The sequence below is a fragment of the Montipora foliosa genome, chromosome 1 (genome assembly GCF_036669935.1).
Source record: "Montipora foliosa isolate CH-2021 chromosome 1, ASM3666993v2, whole genome shotgun sequence".
Classification (NCBI taxonomy): domain Eukaryota; kingdom Metazoa; phylum Cnidaria; class Anthozoa; order Scleractinia; family Acroporidae; genus Montipora; species Montipora foliosa.
This window is the reverse complement of record NC_090869.1, coordinates 19,038,000-19,055,499: the sequence shown is the minus strand read 5'-3', so window position 1 is coordinate 19,055,499 and position 17,500 is coordinate 19,038,000. Positions and strand designations below refer to the sequence as shown.

Genomic DNA, 17,500 nt, shown 5'->3' with positions numbered 1-17,500 from the left:
CAGGACACAGTTCTTACAAAGGTTCTAGTGAAAACGATTATGAATACAACGCAAATAATGGAGCCCAGTAATCCCAAACACAACACTGCCAGTCCAATATTAATGAAAGTCCAATGACATTCCATTGCCAGGCCAATGCCAGTCTATGCCAGTCTATGCCAGTCCAATGACATTTGAGATGGTAATGAGCTGCGAGGTATCTAAAACTTTATCATTCTTTTATGATGTCAATCCCTAATGAGAAGGCATTGAAAAACGAGAAAAATATTAGAGCGAAGTTCACTGTACACCATGCAAAATCCCGATCTGACCAGTTCACAACTGAAGGACAGATTTCCCCCATTGTTGTTTGAGAAGCGTTGTTTTAGGAAATATTTTTGTATAGAAATAATTATACACCTTTTATTCGACAGTGTGATATATAATGGTCACCGATATTCCGCTCATTACTCGTATTTTTCTGTGCATATTTGGTCCTCGGGAAAAAATACCACGCAATTCGCGAGATATCCTATTGTAAGTCAAGCCACCGAAAAAGATGCATTTTTGAGTGTAAAATGTAATGAGAAAAATTAATTCGTTTGGAGACGAAAGCGTAGATAACCAGGCTAAAAGGAGATAACCCGCTTGGACCACGAGCAATAACTAACAAAAGTGACTCCACGAACTGGCATCTGTCGCCAGCTCCAGGAATAAAACTATCACAAGAGTGAAGTGTTCTTATGGCATGGGTGGCCTCTCCAGCACAGTCACGAATGAATCTATTTATAAATTTGTTGTAATGTCCCTTAAAAAAAAACATGGCAGAAGCAGTCACGCGTGACATGGCTTCTCCTGAGTAGTTGAGTGGCGGCCATTTGTTGTTTTCGCGCGTAAAGTGTATCTTAAAATCAGTCCATTTGTGACTGTGCTTGAGCAAGACCGCAAATTGATAGGGAAACACTCTTATCCACTTCACTCTTACCTATCACCACTGTGCCGACACTTCTCAGACAATCGATTCTCAAACGCAAAAAACAACCGATTACCTTCGAAATGGATCGGCTATCTCACCTTGTTCTTCTTTCTTCTTTTCCTCCACAGCCTTTAGTTTTGCTTGATCCAACATTAAAGTCACAATGAAGATATACTTGCGGTTATTAAAGGCTCGCAGGATAGCGTTGGCCGTAGCCATCATACTCGGACTGAACAGACATTCAAGGCCATCAAAAACAATACCTCTTTGACAATCACTCAGCTAAAATTAGAAAAAAATCAGTGTAGGTAATACTTTTTTTTTGCAACTTTCCCTACCCAAACGTAACGGGCATAACTTCCAACCATGCCATAATTAAAAGGGGGAAAAGGTCTCTCCAATCCACCCTAAAACATATTGTTACACAATGAACAAAGCAGCCGACCTTCATGTACACACCAACTTAATTTGAAGAAGCGGTGTTCAAAGAGAAGAAGAGAGGAAGAACATTTGCCTGACGTCGAGTGCTCACGTTTTCCATAAAACCAGTGTGATGCCTCGTCGGCTTTACCACCTTAATAAAGGTGAAGGTGGAGGTGGAGATTGGGTCATTTCACGTTGCAGATTTGCAGACAATGCAAAAAAAAGAAAAAAGTTGAGAATAAACGTGCAGAGCCATTGTTTTGCTCAGTAAACTATATTTTCTGGTGAGGTTTTTACTGTCGGAAAAACGCCTGCAGTGTTACCTTCCTCCAATTTCGAAACGATAGGAACTCTGTTAAAGCTTGTTCCAAGGAGATACTGCTTTTTCAACCGAAGAAGTGTTATTTAGAAAAAACTCCGCTGCTTTAACCTTAAGCGATGTTTGAATTGTTTTATTTGACTATATTTGATCCTTGAACACGATCATAAATTTGACAAACAAAACAAACCTGAAGTCTCTCAGCCAAAATTTCAACAAGCAGATCTTCCGGAAGTACACAGCTGTAGAGTCCATCTTCACCGGCCACGCTAGCACTCACACTCAACTTCCGGCCCAAGGGCGCTCCCTGAGGGGGAGTACCAGGGGGTGATTGCTGGAGCTGAGGAATATTCTTTCCAAATACTCCTCCGCGGGCACCACCACCTATGGTGGAAGTCTTGCGGTCTTTCCCGAGGAATGACTGAGCTCCAGTGACCGAGCCAGCGGTGGAGGCAGAGGGTCCGGTTCCTCCACTTAGGGCAGTGACTGCCTCGACGCTGAGTCCTCCAGATGGCTGGGTTATTTGAATATCAACTGTCTGTTCAGCTTCTTTGGCTGCTCGAGCGGCTGACGCGCACAATTCTTTTGCTCTTTGAGCTTTAAACAGAGATTATATACCATGGATTAATTGAACAACTGTTAGCCAAGAAATCACTTAAAGAGATGAATAAACAGTGGCATGCAAAGAACACCTTGCATAGTGGGATGACAAATCACAGCTTGACTACAAAATAAAAAAGCGAGAGTTGGCAAACCCACAACAACATACAATCCAGCTAAATCGGGTCTTTTTTTTTTTTTTTTTTTTCATTTTCCACCCTTACCTAAGCGAAGTTCATACCAGCATCATGCCTTGGTAACTGGCACACTTTTAAAAGGAGAGTATTAACAGTAACCCGAATTGATAATCTCAGCTGAGATTCTCGTTGCCACTGCTATGGTAAAACCAGACGATTACATTCCCTTTTACAGCACTAAGAGAAAGACATTGACCAATATTTGTGATAACATTTTCTTTGATTTACAACGCTTATACCAGAGTTGTATGTAATCTCTACAGCGCAACTTGAAAATTTCTTATTTCCTTACCAGCAGAGGTGTTTCCACTGGATATTGCCTCCGTCACCACTCCATCAACAGTCAAAAGAGCTGCACCATACATCTTTGCAAGCGATACAGCTGTTGCTGTCTTACCAGACAAAGGAGCACCATGCACAACGAGAGCGATACCGCGTCGGTTACGAGCCGCCCTTCCCTCTGCAGTCAGGTCAATGCCCAGGTAACGAGCAATGGCTGCTGATACTGGAGTGATCTCTAGATCACCGACACCGAGGCTACTGCTATCTGGAAGGATAACAGTACAGGGCGGTTTTCAACAGAAGTTCGAAAGTAATTTAGCCTTCGGCTTAAAATTATACGCTACATATTCAGCCAATAAGAGGCAGAACATATTGTGCCTTTCTCAAACGCGTTCTTCCGCACTCAGCACCGCTCGTATGTAGTTTCATTGATCAATTTGATTACCTATGTCAAAGTAATTATTTGGTTTTCGGTCCGAGAACTACTCCAATAATGCCATAAGCGGGACTAGAGATAGCGCAATGGTGAGAGCACTCGCCTCCCACTAATGTTGCACGGGTTCGATTCCCACACTTGGCGTCACATGTGGGTTGACTTTGTTGGGTCTCTACTCTGGGGCCCGTTTCTAGAACGTCCCGAAACCGTACGGGCCATTTACGGGTGTCACAATAGGCCTTATTTGCGCGGCGGCCATATTATCCATAGACAATAGATTTTGCACCCCGAGTTGCGAATTGAAATGTTTGGGAACGAGTTTCAGTGCGCAAAAACAAAAGTTTTAATCCCTCGGGGCTCAACATGGCCGCCGTGTGATTATGATAATAATAATAATAATAATAATAATAATAATGGCCTATTCCCTTTGTATCTCACGAACGGAGAAGATTTAAGTCGTCAAACTTCAGTCATTTTTTTTTATTTTTGTTACCTTAAAAACATGTTAAAAGATCAGGTTTCCAGAACAAGCGGTTGGCAGTTTCACAAATGGCTTATCAGGACCGAAAAGTTATCGGGACGTTCGAGAAACGGGCCCCTGCTCCGAGAGGTTTTTCTCCAGGTACTCTGGTTTTCCCCTCTCCTCAAAAACAAACCTAAGATTTGATATGAGTTGATTTGATTTGATTTGATTTCTGTACAGTGACCTCAATTAGTGCGCTAATAACAGTTGACACTTAAATAAAGTTCATTATTATTATAGCGGTTTTCAATTGAGTGTCGAAAGTAATTAGCGAATTGCTTTGGTTTTGCATTACTTCACTCAGTGATTGGTTCAGAGGTCTCGCGCCACTTTTTTAACCAATCAGAAGTGAAAACAAAACCAATCGTGGCTCGCGCGTACACATTTTCCCGCGCTTTGTGTCGGCTAGGTGTAATTACTTCGAATTTTGATTGGTTTACCGGATTGCCTCCGTCCTTTTTGATTGCCCAAAGTAATTACTTTGGTTTTGGTTTTACGACACTCAATTGAAACTCGCTCTACTTCATTCAGTGATTGGTTCAAAGTTCTCGCGCCACTTTTTCAACCAATCAGAAGTGAAACCAAAACCAATCGTGGCTCGCGCGTACACATTTTCCCGCGCTTTTTGTCGGCTACGTGTAATTACTTCGAGTTTTGAATGCTTTACTGGATTGTCTCCGTCCTTTTTGATTGGCCAAAGTAATTACTAAGAGGTTTGGATGGTCGAAAAGAGATACATCAGTTGAGATGGCCAAAGGAAACGGCGAAAATGAAGGGACCCATTTTTTTTCTCAATATAGCAACCGTTTCTACTATTGAGATAGGGATAGCTAAGTATACAGAAATAACCGTTGCCAAACAATGTCAAATGGGTGGGCCCATTTCCATTGGTAGGGCTAACGCTCACATGGTTTACATGGATAGAAAATAGCACTTCACATCACCCTCTCATAGTTAATGCTGTTGAAATATAAGTGCTACACGGCCATCGTTTGCATAACCCTAACCCTAAGGTTAGGGTTAGAACCGGTTTCCTTAAAATACGTTTCGCAGAAAAAAAACACGAAAACAATCAAAAAATAACGTTAAAAATTGAAATTAGCCGTGCATCTTCACAGAGAACTACAGCTATTTTTTAACTGCATCTAAATCGAACTGGGAATTAGACATGTTAGTTTTTAAGCGCGGGGGGGGGGGGAGGGGGGGGGGAGAATACCCTGAGGGCAAATCAACACCAGCCCACATTGCTAGAAGGAAAGTATTCTCTCCTTTCCGTTGCGCCTTTTCAAAAGACAAGGTGGAAGTGGAATTTAGGGCAAGTGTTTCCTCTTTTTTTCAACCACGCCTCTTACCTTCTTTAGCTCCCTCTCCAACGCCACTGCCCGCTTTAGTACCTTCCCCCACAACCAATGGAGGCACTGCAGATATGACAGAAGGAGCAGCATTCTCTCCAGATTGGTCTGCTGCTGACTCCTCCACCTGTGCTGCTGCTGCTGCTGCTTCAGCCTTCTCCTTTTCTTCAGCTTCTTTCTTTCTCTGCTGTTCATTGAAAGCGTCAGTGACTTCTTGGGGGAGTTTCTCACCAGGATAACGCGGAGGCAACAGGATCGTGTTGTATTCGTCGTAACCCTTCATTACGCGAAGCATCTGCAATGAAACAAACTATTTGAAACCATACTAAAACTTTTTGCGGTACAAAAACCCCTAGCTTGGTCAAACCTTTCCTTATTTGTCAATACAAAGCTTCATGTGACAAATGGAATGGCAGTACAATTGTAGCTTACATGAAGCATATGTATCAAACGTTTTTCCCAAGGACCTTAGCGAGTAAAAAGGAAATCCATGTGCTCTACGAAGGATAAGTTCAAGTTGTTTAGGGTTTGTCCTCTCTCGCTCGTTTTGGGACGTCTCGATTAGAAGCCTTTATGTGTCTTTAGGTTAGATTTTTCCACGGCCTTGTGGCTGTACAAAGGTACGTTATTTTTTGGCCTTGTAACGCTTTCTTTATTTGTTGTGCGCTGGTGTCGATCGCATTTTGCTAGATACGTTGGATCCTCAAATTTGGTTTCTTTAGTTTTACGATTCTCCGGTAAAACAGTCAGCCTATTAACCGTGTGGTTGTGAGGAGCTTTGGGTTGCCAAAACCGAACGCCATCGGTTACAATAATAATAATAATAATAATAATAATAATATGAAAGCTAGAATATATCAACCTCAAGAGGACAGTAAATGTCGAATGTGTAGAAAGGTGGATGAAAGCATAAATCATATTGTGAGTGAATGCCCTAAATTAGCACAAAAGGAATATAAAAGGAGACATCACTGGGTGGGTAAGAAGATCCATTGGGAAGTTTGTAAAGTGGAAGGTTTCATTAGGGCCGTTTATACGAGAGAAAATAAGCCGCGGCTAACTCTGACCGCGGCTTACGTAAGCCGCGAACACCCCGTATAAATGGTACAAAATCTACGTTCACGGCTTTCTGAAGCCGCGGCTTAACCTGGCCGGGGAGTTTATACTCGTATAAAGAGTTCCTTTCGCGGCTTACGTAAGCCGCGGCCAGAGTTAGCCGCGGCTTATTTTATCTCGTATAAACGGCCCTATTGTCAATGAAAAGTGGTATGAACATGTACCTGAGCCCGTACTAGAGAATGAGAGATGTAAAATATTATGGGATTTTACGATACAGACTGATCACGTAATAGAGGCAAGAAGACCGGACATGATTGTTGTTGAAAAGAGAAATAAATGTTGCAAAATAATAGATTTTGCAATACCATATGATAGCCGTATTGAGGAGAAAGAAGTCAAGAAGGTAGTGAAATACCAGGATCTAGCAAGAGAATTGAAGAAGTTATGGAAAATGAAAGCAATGGTAATTCCTATTGTAATCGGAACATTTGGAACAGTTCCAAAGGATTTAAAGAGGAGACTAGAGAATATTGGTATAGAGACCAAGATAGACGAGCTTCAGAAAAGTGTTATTCTGAACACGGCAAGGATTCTTAAGAAGGTCCTAGAAGTTTGAGGAGACTTGTTGTCACCAAGCTTCCTGGAGTACTGAAGTTCCATTGGAAATCCAATGTGCGAAAACAAGATGATAATAATAACAATAACAATAATAACCCTTTTAATAAAAATGTCATACAGATTAAGGCTAAGCCTGCGTTGTGGTAAAACCAACTAACAAATCACCGGAGGCTCAAAGAACTAACAGCTGTATTTTACCTTCTCTTCTTCTAAATACTGTTTGTCGAATTCCAAAGAGTATATCTCGACCGGAAATGAGGATGGGTTTCTCACTACTAACTCCTTCTCATCCCCAGTTGAATGAGGAAGGACTGGGCCAAACTCGATCAGTGTGGAGCTGAACTCTAACTTGGGCTCATTCCCTTGACCCATTACATTGATCACGTGACGGCTGGAACTCTGGGCAATCCTTATCACAAGGCGCTGGCTGTATGAGATCTATAAAACCAAGGATCGAAGCGTTATTGCAAATGTCTGGAAAAAACCCTTATTACTAAATGCAAAAAAACACAAATCAAATAACTTTTAAAATCACCTTAAACCGATTTGGATAAAGCAAAAAAAATCGTCAGTATTCGATTGGTAACAAAGGTAACATTCACTACGCCACAGAAAGTGAAAAGTCAATTACCAGCCAACTACCTGACATTCAAATTGGTGTCTTTCATACAGAGCGAGCGTAGGCCGAACTCCACTAAACGATATATAAACAATGGTAGGATGTGATGATCACATCATCGTTGCGGACGAGAACGATAGTCCTTAGGACTTTAACAGCACTAAATCCGATTTAATTCCTTACGTACCTCCTCCGTTGGCATAAATTTCACTTGCACGTTGATCCGTTGACCAGGCATGAGTGAGCCGATGGGCGGCATGACTTCAAAGTGCTTGGGTTTAGCTTTCTCAGAGCGCATTTTTTTGCGCAGATGAAGAGGAATCATCTTGTTGGACTAAATGACACACATCAAAAACTGTTTAGTATAGGGCTATAAAATACCTCAAAACAACTAATCCCGAAAGCTTTAATGCACTTCGATCCACTGCATGGCTCTGAGTTGTTTTTGTGAGCCCAGAGTCAATTTACAAGAGGACAGGTATGACATGCCCACCTTTGTCCCAAGTCAAAGTGGCTCGGTACAATGGCCTTACTGACCACAGCCGAAAATTAATTAGTGATGAAAGGAAGACTGAGGATAGACCCTAATACGTAAAAATCTTTATTAACAAAAATGACTTTTCAACGCTCGATTACGTGCTTATTCCAATAAGTCCGTTGGAGTAGCCTCTACCGGGTTCATCAAGTCACTTCGGAAACTGGATGTGGAAAAAGTTACTACAAACAACTGTATAGTTATCCTACATTATTTCCTACATTATTACATTGTTCTCTCATGTCAAAAGTACGCTGACTTACTATGTGGAAGTACGGCAATGTGTGTTGCTTAAGAAAGACTTCCATTTGACAACAAGTACCTTTTTCTTTTTCTCCTCCGGTGGCTCGGATGACCATTCACACCTGACCTGTTGAGTGTTATGCAACTGTATTGTCATCACTTTACAATTCCCACATTCGACCGTTCCAAAGTCTAACGAATCTGTCGACACAATCATATCTGGCATGGTCACTACAGCCTTAATCCTCAGCCCAAATGCTGGACCACTTAGCACGTGAAATGGAACTTGAATGTCGACCACACCCATGGGCAGACCGGCTGCTCTTGGCTCAAAGGTCACCATGAATTCAACGCTCTCGTTAGCAGGTTCACCTGGGAGGTTACGAACTCGGTCTAGCTCAATTGCAAAGCCGCTACCCGATAGGACTGATTTGTCAGGAGCAAAGGACACTGGGAAGTGACCATTGTTGGTGACACGGATCACGTGGGAGCGAATGGAACCGTAGACGACAAATCCGAAGTCTAGCAGATAGCTGATCATTTGAGCCCTGAAATACAACAAAATAACCATTTCATAATTGCTGTATGCCTTCATTTCACAACGAGTCTTGATGTGAAACCGTTCAAATGAAAATACGTTTGATTTGCATTTCTCCAGTAATACATATTGTTTAGTGCCTCGCTTAGTACGCTGTGATTTCTCTACTACAAATACTCTTATATGTACGTAAACATTTAAATTGTTGATTATTTTTTATATCATTGAGTATGCACGTGTACAGTTACTGTATTTGTGTCTTTGTATTTCCAGGTTGGGTTTGAATTAAAACATAAATGATTTGCATAAATTTCCGCCTATTTTTTTAGTTGTATGGTTGTGCACCATGACGTCTTTTGAAAACAGAGGCGAACAGCAATTCGGAAATGGGCATGGGCGGTTTTATGTCGAGGAGGCACTTAGAAGCTCTTAGTTTAACATTCCTTTTAAACTTCACGGTCCGCGCTCATTCCAAAATGATTCAATGATTCAAAAGTCATTTCATGATGTGTAGCACATTTTCTTCTGTACACTCATTTAAACCGCCTTGCAATATACTGTGCTAAAGGCAGACCACAAACCCTATTAGTTATGTGACCCCTTATTGGTCCGTCAGTTTGAAAGTGGTCCGCCGCATGGACGCAAATCTAAAAATCAATCTCAGATTATTATCATCATGGGGAAGTAGGATTCGCTCCCTTGCACAAACTACACGCAACACTAGAAAAACAATTTTATTACTTGGGTCGCTGTTTCTTGAGAGCAGTTCTGTGCGAGCTGGACGTTTGTATAACAGAGGTGGTCCTGGCTGACTGCCATTGTTCCACGGCAAACCGTTTGACCAACAGTCTTTCCACTTCCATCCTAATTCCAACATCACCGACTGACTGGAGAAAAGTGATTAAAGCACTAACGTAAGCACAATGGACAACACTAGTCATGATAGAAATAGCCTATGCCAGGAAGATGTTTTCTTGTGAGAGAATGTTTTTCGCAATAATCTACTTTAGTTCAGTTTTGAAGTGTTCCACCGATCATCCGAGAGGAACACACAGTAGCCTCTACAACTCAACAAAAAGTGCTGGAAATATAAGTCATTTAACAAAAAGAAAGTGGTTCAGCGTTGTCTGTACTCTTATGGACAACGATATTCGTCATCACAGTGGTGAAAATGTTGTGGACTCTCACTCACAACAAATTTTGACCACTGTGATGACGAATATCGTTGTCGATAAGATTACAGACAACGCTGAACCACTTTCGATTTATTTTTTACCACAATATTTAACGCCAAAGAAAGTGTTTATTTCAGAGCGTGACCAAAATTATAACACAAAGAAGAGCAAGCGTTGTCTATAACTTTCTCGCAATATGATTGGTTTATTTCCCAAAATGAGAGTTCCTGACTGGTTATTACATTGCGTGACAAATTGACGCGAGCATGACGAGAGCAGCGTTGTCTAGACTCTTATTGACAACGGCAAATTAGCCAATCAGACTGCGAGATTACAAGCAATTGTGGTAAAAAGTAATTTCTTAACTCTGGCCGGACTTTCAGTTCTCCATCTTTTACAACCACGAACACTGCAATGTGGTAACAACGAGCAATATTGCACACAAACGTCGAATTTCCATCCTTCACTGCCGCGAACACCGCTATCTGGTAGCAAAAAGCAATATTGCACGCGAACATCGCATTTCTACTGAATTAAAACTCAGGAAACCCTTATCTTAATCCAGGTATTTCAGCAGGTAAAAGTCCTTTTAGGGGCATTTCCAATAATTATATTTCTTTTGCCTATGAAGTCTGTCTTGTGGTAAAATTGAGCGAGGACCCTTTAAGGAGTACTTACAGCAGCCAAAGCCCTGATGGGTAAATCATCCACACTCTTTTCGGATACGGCTGATTTGTCTCGCCCCAGGTTCTCGATTGCTTGTTGGGAAAATTCCTCGTATCTGGAATCTTCTTTATCAAGGGGGAGGTCAAATATGACTCTTGGAAACACCCCTTCTCCTGCGATGGTGATTTTGTCAGGCTCAAAGTGAGCAACTCGCACCTGAAAAAGTAAGGGCAAAGCGGCAAAAGGGGAGGTGAACAAGAGATCAACCTGTTCTATTAAGAGAAAGGTGTCATAATCATGCCTTTCCCAAGATTTCAAACAGGAAGAAATAGATGTTATCGAATTAGCGTGAGGTCCGCACTGGGAAAATATTGGTCCGGTTCCTTTTTTTGAACGTTCATGGACCGAGCCTGAAAGGCGAGGTCCATAAAAAAGGAAGGAGACCAATATTTTCCCCATACGGACCGAACAAGCTAGTTCAATAAGGTTTTATTATATTGGCTTTCTTGCGCTGGGTTGTCTATTCCTTGAGTCTCGCCTATTCGCCTGCTTCTGTTAACGATTCTGGAAAGTTAGATTCGTACTGGAACTCCGACATGACTAAATACAAAACATTTTTATGTCCGAAAAAATGGGAACAGCTTGGCAACCAATATACGCTGCTTTGTGACCGGCCCATCTTTGCGGTCCGCATTGCTAAATTCGGACCGCTCAGAGAATCAATCAGAATTCTCCTTGTCACCTCGGACCAGTTTGCCTATATAATAAATAACTATATTGCCTGTAGGCAAGTCACTGTTGAATTTGAGATCAAAAAACGTCAAGTTGACATACGGAAAACTGAGAAGTGTGCAAACGCTGTTTCAACGCGTGACTCACTCCCTGATGAGTCTCTGCCTGCATCAGGGCTCAACACTTCCACTATTCACCGCAACGTGATTTAAAATGGTGACCACCAAAAAAATTTTTCCGTCGCCCGCGTGAATGCCGTTGTTACAACTTCATATATCTCTAACCAGAACACACCAAGAATCATATCCATGATCTAAATTTCTTTGTCTGAGTTTCTTGTCATTTCAGTTCTTCTCCAAGTAAAATTACACAAAGCATAAGAGCACAGAAAGGTATTCTCGTGCAATCCAGTTATTCAGGGTTGTCGACAAAATCTACCTACCTTGTCTCCCTGTACCTTTATTGGTTGTCTTAGTCCGTTACGTTAGTCTGTTAGCAGCTTTGACAAAGGTCGTTAGTTTTCACGTTGAAAGCACGAAAGTTAAATGCAACTCTTCTTACATATCACGCAAAAATCACACCTGAAAGGTCTTTTCAAACTTCTCAGGAACACCAGCAAGATACTTAATAGTCAGTGTTTGCTGGCTGAGTGCTTTGACGTGGCCTTGCATTGGTGAAACATTAGGGGTTCCAGGAAGGGGCCTTCTTCCACTGTCCACATTCAAGACAACAAAATCTAGGCCAACTTTGCCGGTGTTGTGAAGAACAATCTCAGCGACTGCAACTTGATCGAACAACTGAAAAGAAAGGAGAGATATCTACTGAATGAGTGGGAGTGCTCGCACACTGTTGGCATTGTTTCAGCGCTTCAAATACCTAATTAAAAGTATTTCATGGCTTGACTTTAGGTCATTATTTTGACAAAGGCAACGAAAGCTTTCAATTTCTAATTTGAAAGAAACTAAGTCTTCAACAAAAATGGACTGGGAACTGAACAAAGTTCTAACATTTGCCCAACATTTTTCCATCATGTCCTTTTACTACAAAGATCATCTTTTCCCTAAAGAAATGTGCATGCCCCGTAAATGTGAAAGCAGTTTTACGATACAAAGAAGCATTAAACGGACCAAGAAAAGGAACGCCAACTAGGACAATGGTGACTATACGACATTTAGGATTTTCTTCGCAAAAGCATTGGCAATTTTGAAAAAAAAATACACCTTTCATTTAACAGCTCCCCAATAAGCAATACAGCCCTTCCTACCCACCTGTTTCCCGTAATCAACATGTTGACGATCAAAAAAGTACTGCACCAAGGAAGCCTGACCAAGAAACTCAATGTCATAATCTGGACCACCATAGACAGAGCAGCGCGCTATAGCCTGGGAACTGATATTAGCATGCCCATAAAAGGTAAACTGGATTTTCTGGGTCTCGTGTGGGTGTAAGGTGCTGTACAGCGGCAAAATATCAAAGACCTGAAAACAGAGGAGAACATCGATTGCTACTCAACGGGATATCAGTCACACATAACGGTTGCGTTCCTTTTTACCGATCTAAGTCGGGTGTATGCGATCGAAAATCCATTCCATTATATAAGGAATAAAACCAATCTAAGATTGCAATCTGAACTATCTACCTTCGACGGTGAATCGTGCAGATTGGTATCATAATCAGGTTTCAGATTTTCGTTCCTTTTAGCGAATCTGGTTTCTCATATCAAAGCACGTGGTCGCCACTCAAAAAAAAAAGAGGGGAGTTTTCAGGTCAGCTCAGGTAAGAATTTTATTTTCCATTTCCATATTTTCCCAGATATGTTAAAGGACAGAAGTTGCGTTCAAGGTTCACATTAACTCGAGGTTCTCAAGTAGGCGAAAATGCTTGGAACTTGTCGACGTAAACGGCATCGATATTTCTGTGCTTATAGAGCTCGTCAGTTCCACGATCGACGCTGGGCAGTTCTGTTATTCAAAATCCAGATAATTTTGAGACTAAGGGCACATTCTCACCAGAAAAATGGTCAAATTTCTGCTCTCCCTGTATGAGGAACGGGAGCACCGATTTAAAGCCTGGTTTCCATATGATCTGTAACGGTCTGCGACACAATCGGAAGCTGTCTGCAAATCGCAGACGATCGTAAACACCGCAGGGAAATGTTTCCACTTAAATCTGAAGCAATCACAGACAAGCGTACCACTAATCCTCTGCGAAGCGAGGGGAAAAAGCCAAGCACTTACCTAAGTCTGATTGGACATGACATGACGTGCACGTATATAAATGAACGAAATGATATAAGAAATGAATCATATCCTGAACTGCGGATATGAAATCAAGTAAGGCTATGATCCTCGCAGTTATGGACGCAATTTTAGCAATTGCGTAGAGAAGCCTGAAAAATTCATGGAAAATTTCATTCATTGCAGTCCTGAATTTTTCAGGCTTCTCTACGCAATTGCTAAAATTGCGACCATAACTGCAAGGATCATAGCTTTACCTGATAACACGTATATAACAAAAGTATATAACAAAGTGACTTATCCACCGGATAAAGTGTTATCCGGCCTTTGAAGGTTAAGTAGCGAGTGTTGTATACGAAGACACTGACCTCTTCAATCCCAATATTGACTTGCATCTCTGTTTGTGCCCACGGGCTACTTTCTTTTGCCTTTTGTTCCGCGGTTGTTGAGAGTCTACTCCCTTGTGATGATCTGGGAGAGAGCTCACGGGGTGATCCCATGGGGGAAGGATGATCTGGTACTTCGATCACCATGTTGTTGGCATCTTCTAGGAATTGCTCGTCTTCTTCTTGTTGGCCGTCATCGTAAACTTCAACTCCAATTCCTACGCACAGAAAACCAATCGTAAGATCGGGATCCTCTGCCATTACGATAATCCCGCGAGTCAAGAGGGGGAAAGAGCGATTTCAAGAGGGATTGCTGTGGTGTGACGACGCTTACGCGACTTAAGATGATCGTGCAACTTTCTCGGGTTCAAAACAAGATTTTGGATGCCCTCTTGCGTGGACGGGATACGATTGCAAGCCCTAATTAATAGTTGTGATGTTCGTTTGCATCAATTAATTGGGTGACGAGGAAAGTAGATTATAAAAACAACACAGCCTTAAAAGCAAACCTTCATCCTCTTCCTTGTTTTCAAACTGGATAGCAGAGTCAATGAAGCTCCACTGGTACTTCACATCCATGGGGCTGTGGTTTGTTACCTTCACAGCCTGCATCACCTCTGTGTCATTCAATATACAGCCAAAGTCCACCTAAAAATCAACGCTGCATTTTATTAAAAGCTAAACGTTACAGTATCGAACCATAAACGATACAAATGAATGAAGGGGTAGTTTCTAAAGAAACTGTGGTGCTGCGTCGGTGGGGAAGTAGTATACAAGAATTTGGTTTATCAACGGAGTTGATAATGTAAATTGACCACCGTACAGAGATTCTAAAAGCTGACGTTTCGAGCGTTAGCCCTTCGTTAGAGCCCTTTGGATTCGCTCTGACGAAGGGCTAACGCTCGAAACGTCAGCTTTTAGAATCTCTGTACGGTGGTCAATTTACATTATCAACTCCGTTGATAAACCAAATTTTCATAAACGATACAGTCTAAGGAACAAGCGAATGTTCTCTCTACCTAATATTGAGACCAAAAGGTTTCAGAATTCTTTTATAATGCATTTTTCAAATAAGCAACAAATGTAAATAACACGATAATAGACATTTTATGACTATATTAAGTATTTTTAAATGATGTATTTTCATAACACATGTAATTGAGCCGTAAAGCTGCGTGTTGTGTTTTTAATAAACGATTTACCTATCTATCTAAAAATCTGTCCACTCCAATGAATTCATTGTCCAGTTACTAGAACAAGGTAAAAAGAGCCCGGGACAGAAGAGAAGCGAAGGTTTTACTCCATTAGTTCACATTCGTGAAACCACTCAACTGGGAGCAGGTCAATAGGCTATTTCCGAGTTGCTGTTTGCATCTGGTTCAAGTTTTGATGCTAAACCATTCAAATGATAATGAGTTTGATTTGCATGAAAATACACCACTCATGCACCAGGACTCGCTCTGAAGCCGACGCAAACAGCAACTCGGATATAGGCTATTGTTGTCAACCATGTGGCTTCATGTACAAGTACAACGAAGGCTTACGTTTTTGCAAACGTTGGCGGTGTAGCACTTATATTTGAACAGACTTAACTGATTAGAGTGTAATGTGAAGTGCTAGTTTTCTACCCCGTATGAACCATGTGAGCGTTAGCGCTACTAATGGAAATGGGCCCACACAAGGACAGAGAAAAACTCTGACCAGGCTACATGTTCATTGCCGTGACTTTAACATCTTCAATTCCCACGGCCTGCTCCCGTCTGACCTTGTAGCTCAGTCGGTGGAGCAGCGATGATCTAACCGAGGGCGTGGGTTCAATTTCCACCCTGGTCAGAGTTTTTCTCTGTCCTTGTGTGGGCCCATTTCCATTAGTAGGGCTAACGCTCACGCTCACGCTTGGCTTTCAAAACTATGTTAACTAAACACTAAGCGACCAAAGTTTTAAGCCTTGATTTAAAAAAAGACACCTGTTTATTTCAACTGGAATTTTCCTATTTCATGGTCCGCCATTACTAACTATAAGTAATTGAGAGAGCTGGTTCGAGGATAAAATGACATGAAAGGCTCACTAGTTTAAGATGCAATGCGTGTGTACGCTGCAGAATTAATACGCATACATAATAAGCTGCATTCACACGCTTTTTAAGATAGTGAGCCTTTTAAGTCACTTTTCCCTGGACCCAACCCTCTGAGGTCCAATCGGTCAGTTTTAAACGTGAGTAATGGCGGACCGTGAAATCCAAAACTTAATCTCAAAGTAAAGGGCCTTTGGATAAAAATCAAAGCTCAAAAATTTGCCAAGAGCACAGGACTTTAATTTGTTGCGCTGTGTACCTTTTCTATCTCAAACGTTAGATTTGGAAAAAACACTTCTCCTTTCAAGTTAATGAAGTCCTAAAAAGAAAAAGAAAAAAGAAGCAAACAACTCACGAATACGGAACACGTTTTGTTGGCCGCGATTACAATGATAGCGGTGAACTGAAGAGATGGTTGAATTCCACTGACACTGAACTGAAAATCGCTCCATGAACAAACGCGATGTATTAAAGTCCCAATAGGATGCTACCGTGTTCTAACAAGTTCCATCATTAAACGCTGAAATCATTACATTGCTTTATTTGCAAACCTGAGACGACAACTACGCGGCTTCACCTTCAGAATTGTAATAATACTTTGAACAATCAGGGTTAAAGAAGTGCGTTCGAGCTACCATTTTTTTTCCTTCCGAAATGTTTGAGTCTAATAATTATTCTTCACTTCGATCGAGAGGGATGTTTGTGTTGCCTCAAATGGCAATTTAGTCTTGACGCACAGAATGAACTACTTTGATTTTGAGTCTGCTTTGGGGATACGTTGTTTGGAGGGCGGGCTTGGTTTTTGCGTTAATCGTCACATTTACATGTTCAAGTGATCCAACGATTCCGTGCTTCAACAAGTTGCAAAAATAGGGGAGACACTTCACCTTCTTGGGGCGTTATTGATTTCCCTATTATCTCTCACAATTGCAGCCCCCCTCACCCCTTATCAGTGTTGCTTGCTAGCAAGACAAAAAAATGTTGGAAACTTAAGCAGTCAACATTGAAAGGGGGAGAGGGGAGAGGAAGTGGGAAAGGTTTAAATTCTAGATACGGCATTGGAAGCTAGAAAGCATTGAAAGCTAGAAAAGGTGTTTTTTAATGAAAGTGTCTCAACAATTTTGCAACTTGTTGTAGCATAGGTCACTGAGGTAGCAGGGATTTGTGTATCACAATCGCTTTGCCTGACCACCTACTGTGGACAGTCATGAAGTCGACTTGTTCAACTCCACAGCTCCCGAGCTTGAAATGTTCTGCAATTAATTTCCGGTGACCGAAAGTAACATTAGAAAAGCTGATTGATAACCTTCTCAGGATGCTCCTTGAATGCCACCTCCAACTGACTTTCAGCTGTTCTCGTCACAAAATCGTCCTTGTAAGACGGGTCAAACTGGATCAAAACAGGAATACTCTCACCCACAGCGAGCGAGAATTCCTGAAACGCATAGAAACTTTCGATAAGCATACATGTTTGGGGGATAAAAGATTGTGACAATGGTTGTAATCAGCCTTAAATTCAGTGATGAAGAA

At 41.5% G+C, this 17,500-nt stretch overlaps 1 protein-coding gene across 1 annotated transcript in view; it reads right to left on the bottom strand.

The window, feature by feature from the left end:
• Positions 1 to 17,500, bottom strand: part of LOC137992146 (hydrocephalus-inducing protein homolog) — an 85,391-nt gene that overhangs the window by 46,907 nt on the left and 20,984 nt on the right. Inside the window, exons 27-41 of the mRNA XM_068837283.1 lie at positions 17,277 to 17,405; positions 16,230 to 16,289; positions 14,405 to 14,543; positions 13,878 to 14,113; positions 12,541 to 12,750; positions 11,854 to 12,069; positions 10,553 to 10,756; positions 9,441 to 9,586; positions 8,241 to 8,709; positions 7,571 to 7,717; positions 6,963 to 7,202; positions 5,088 to 5,382; positions 2,787 to 3,041; positions 1,888 to 2,294; positions 1,054 to 1,237 (exon numbers count right to left, since the gene is read on the bottom strand). Coding sequence (XP_068693384.1) covers positions 1,054 to 1,237; positions 1,888 to 2,294; positions 2,787 to 3,041; positions 5,088 to 5,382; positions 6,963 to 7,202; positions 7,571 to 7,717; positions 8,241 to 8,709; positions 9,441 to 9,586; positions 10,553 to 10,756; positions 11,854 to 12,069; positions 12,541 to 12,750; positions 13,878 to 14,113; positions 14,405 to 14,543; positions 16,230 to 16,289; positions 17,277 to 17,405 — 3,337 coding nt within the window. The remainder of the gene's footprint in view (positions 1 to 1,053; positions 1,238 to 1,887; positions 2,295 to 2,786; positions 3,042 to 5,087; positions 5,383 to 6,962; positions 7,203 to 7,570; positions 7,718 to 8,240; positions 8,710 to 9,440; positions 9,587 to 10,552; positions 10,757 to 11,853; positions 12,070 to 12,540; positions 12,751 to 13,877; positions 14,114 to 14,404; positions 14,544 to 16,229; positions 16,290 to 17,276; positions 17,406 to 17,500) is intronic.